This window comes from Aplysia californica, unplaced genomic scaffold, assembly GCF_000002075.1.
Source record: "Aplysia californica isolate F4 #8 unplaced genomic scaffold, AplCal3.0 scaffold01109, whole genome shotgun sequence".
Classification (NCBI taxonomy): Eukaryota; Metazoa; Mollusca; class Gastropoda; order Aplysiida; family Aplysiidae; genus Aplysia; species Aplysia californica.
The window spans coordinates 16,309-20,719 of NW_004798379.1; the positions used below are offsets into that span (position 1 = coordinate 16,309).

Sequence of the window (4,411 nt, forward strand, 5' to 3'; positions counted from 1 at the left end):
GAGAAGACGAGAGTGCTCACAGAGCATCCATAAAACCTGTTCATTCAGCAAAAGTTGTGTTCTTATGGGCAAACTGGGAGGTGTTGTTACGCTCAAAAGATGATTGACGAGCTCATTTTGGAGTTTTAGGTTCTAAAATAAAGAGCAAAGTCAGCTTGGTTAAATAGTTCACTTGGACAAAAGAATAATCCAAAATATAAAAACAATTGAGGGGATCGAAATTTAAGCGTTTCACAGAGTCAATTGTTCGAAAAAAAAAAAGCTTTCTTCTCATTTTTTCACAATGGCTAGAAATGACGTAGGCATTTCTCCTATGAGCGTAACGAATATATCCAAGAAGACCTACATGGTTAAATCATCTGGAGCTTCCTCCAGGGGAGGGGTCACGTTCATGTCCTCTTCACTCTCATCAATATAGTCATTGAGCTTCTCCTGTTCCTCAGTTATCTTTTTCTGTATCACTTCCATCAGTGCATCAAAGATGAACATGTACTGAGACTGAAAATAAAATTACGGTTGGCAGTTAAAAAAAACAACAACCTTGTTTTGCCAAGAAAAGCATCGCGTCTTTATCTATCAAAATAAAAGGCCTGTCAGACAAGTATTGTGATAATGGTAATAAATTAAAAATAAAATAACTTTCTTTAGTACGTGGTATGCAAAAGGCAATACTACTACTACTACTATATATATATATATATATATATATATATATATATATATATATATATATATATATATATATATATATATGGGCTGTGAGGGTTGAGGGTGAAACCCCAGACGCTCTCTGGAAAGCCAACCTCAACCAAGTCAACTCCCCGTCCTTGTCGAGCAGCCTGGGGACCCGGCTCTGTGCACAGGGACAGGGGTTGCAGACGGAGCTCCGGTCAGGAGGTACCATATCCCTGTGAGGTGCGATATCAGTAACGACCCTTCGGCTCGTATATGGGTCCTTACACATCCACCATTATGGTTAGTCTGGCGTCACAGCAGGCCGACCTGTTCATTCAGGAACTCACTGTCGACATATTCTTCCCTCCCTCTCGTGGGAGCTCTACAGACGGGGCATGGTACCCACAGCAGTAGGCCTTGTAGCTGTAAGGAATAGGCTGCCTGGAAACAGATGACGTCCCTACAGATATCCTGGCAAATGCTCGCTGACCCATGACGTGACGATCCTCTGTCTGAGTAGATTTGGCCACCCCTCTAATTATTCTGCCCCATGAACGGAAATGTTACTAGCAGAGAGCCAGGAGACAGCAGGTGGCGGGGATTGGGCAAACGCAAGCTACGCTTGGTGATGTGGACGACTCACTGTGGAAGGAAAGCGTTACCCCTTACTCAATGGGACCCCTTACTGGACTGCTCAGATGATCACCTGTCATTGGTCGCACTTTGTGGCTCCCATCTCCCAGAACTAGAGTGTGCCTACACTCCCTATGGTTGTCTATTGTCTAAGAAATCCCCTTGAAGGTTGATGGAAACCAGGACAGCGAACATTGCACCTTTGTTCTCTTGTGGCAAGATGTTTGGGCACAAGCCAGTGTCAGGACAAGACTACCACCTACCTGAGATTCTACAGGGATGCATACAAGCCTTCACAACCCCCAAACCAATATAATGCCTCTACGACAAATGAAACTATACGAGCTCGGATGTCACTTCGGTTATCAAGGTCCGTGCTCTCTGCCTTCACCTGGGGGCGGGAGTGACAAGTCAGCTGCTGGGACCCACACTGCAGGTAAAGGGGCCACAAGCAACACACAGACACCACAGACCCCCCAACCTACAGACACACATTCATTGAATATACTCCAACTGAACATCTCATTTATCCAGAAAAAGAAAATTGAGCTTGCAAAGATACTGTCAGACTTAAGAATTCATGAAGCCCTGCTACAGGAAACCCAACTACCCAAGCGGATAGAGCTCCATTTGACAGGCTACACAATGTACCTCTGCAAGTGCACCAAATGTCAAAGTATCGCAACCCTCACCCGGAATGACATCACCGATGAGGTTTCTCACCCAGAAACCGATGACGAGACTAACATGCAGGAAGTGACAGTGCAGCAGTCGGATGGAACAACTTATACCATCTACAATGTATACTGCCTACCGAGAACTACTCTCCAGCTCAACTTCCCGAATACAGACCATACACATACCATTCTTGCGGGAGATTTCAATGGACACTCTCCACTGTGGGGTTATAGTGATACAGACTCGACAGGAACAGTTCTAAAAGAACTACTGAGATCAAGCAACCTCATTTCACTTCAGAACGACAAGACACCTCCCACCCTACTTCATAGAGCCAGCAGAACTCTCAGCAGACCAGACTTGACCTTGGTCCCCGCTGACCTTCACCCACACTGCTCCATGACTGTCCTAGATGACATAGGAAGGGACCACCGCCCAACCCTACTGCAGATTTCCAGCAACAGGAAACGAGAACCGACCAACCCGACAAGACGCAGTTGGAACTACAAGAAAGCAAACTGGGGGCTCTACCAACAGGAATCAGAAAGCAGACTCCTGGATGCATGCACGACCAAGCCAATTGACGAGTGCTACAAGGACATCACCACAGCACTAAAGACATCTGCTAAAGAAGTGATTTCAGGAGGGAACTCTAAGAAGTTTCGCCCTTATTGGTACCAAGAACGGGAACAACTGACCCAGGCCAGAAAGAAAGCCAGACGGCGTGCGGAGAAGAACCCAACATCCGGAAACAGAAAGCACTACAATTACCTGACGGCCAAGGTAAAGCTGAAGACCAAAAGTGCGAAACGACAAACATGGAGAGAACACTGTGGAGAACTAGACCTGCGTAAGGACGGGAGGAAAGCCTGGAACCTGCTCACCAATCTCTCAGGTACAAGAAGAAGGAAAAACCCCGCCCCAATGAAACCAACTGAGAAAGGAGAGACATGCAGAGCTGAGGTTATGAATAAATACTTTGCTAACATCAACAAGAGAACCAACAACAAACTGAGCCACACAAGAAAGAAGCTAACCAAAAGGGCAGAACGGACCCCCAAGGCAAACCTGGAGGTGTTTGAGAAGGAGTTTACTCTGACAGAATTGAAGGCAGCCCTCAAAAAGTGTAAAAAGAGAAAGGCCCCAGGACCAGACCACATCACCAATGGGATGATCCTCAACCTGACAGACTCTTCCCTCTCCATACTCCTGGACTTCTCCTTCAACAGGACCTGGAATGAGGGACAGCTCCCAACAGAATGGAAGAAGGCAAACATCACAGAAATACTGAAGAAGGACAAACCAGCAAGACAGCCTTCAAGCTACAGACCAATCTCTTTCACATCTTGCTTGGGTAAGTTCGTCGAGAGAATGGTCAACGACAGACTGTACTGGTGGATGGAAAACACCGGCACAATCAGCACATGGCAGGCAGGATTCAGGAAAGGCAAAAGAACTATGGACCACCTCATCAGATTTTGCAGGATTCAGGAAAGGCAAAAGAACTATGGAACTCCTCATCAGATTTGGCAGGATTCAGGAAAGGCAAAAGAACTATGGACCACCTCATCAGATTTTGCAGGATTCAGGAAAGGCAAAAAAACTACGGACCACCTCATCAGATTTGCCCAGAAGACCAGCGATGCCTTTCAAGAAAAAGACAATGTTGTGGCCGTCTTCATCGACCTGGGGCAGGCGTATGATCGTGTGTGGAGACAGGGACTGTTCTACAAAATGCAAAAGCTTGGGATAGCAGGAAAGATGTACAGCTGGATCAAGAACTTTCTGTCTTGCAGAACTATCCAGACGTCATGTGACAGCAAGATTATTTCACAGAGGACACTTGTGGAAGGCCTCCCACAGGGGTCAGCACTCAGCTGTACCCTCTTCCTGTTGTTCATGAACGACTTGCCAGATGTCATCTCCTGCCAGAAAGCACTCTACGCTGACGACTTACTCATCTGGAACAAAGGAAGTGACATGAGAGCACTGAACCGAGCCATCAACGCGGATCTGACTACTATCTCGTCCTACTGCCTGCTATGGAAGATGGAGATCAACACAGACAAGACTGTTTTTGGACTCTTCAGCCTCAAAAACAAAGTTACAGCAGGTCAGGTAAACCTGAAGATCAATGGAACCAACATCAGACATGAGGACCATCTCAAGTACCTTGGTGTACAACTGGACCGAAAGCTGTCTCTCAAAGAGCACTTAGGGGAGCTGACCAAGAAAGCCACCTCCAGACTAAACCTTCAGAAACACCTTTCATCACTCGACTGGGGAGCTGTCAAAGTAACCCTCCGACAACTTTATATAGGGTATGTCAGATCTGTGAGTGACTACTCCCTGCCACTACAATCCATAGCCAGCCAAAGCTCCCTGGCACAACTTGACAGAGTACAGATAGCCAGCCAAAGCTCCC

General features: G+C 46.5%; 1 protein-coding gene across 1 annotated transcript in view; it reads right to left on the reverse strand.

Moving 5' to 3' along the window:
- Positions 1–206: 206 nt before the first annotated feature.
- Positions 207–4,411, reverse strand: part of LOC101846473 — a gene marked incomplete in the record, with an annotated part of 96,566 nt that continues 92,361 nt past the window's right edge. Inside the window, 1 exon segment of the mRNA XM_013090021.2 lies at positions 207–498. Coding sequence (XP_012945475.1) covers positions 343–498 — 156 coding nt within the window.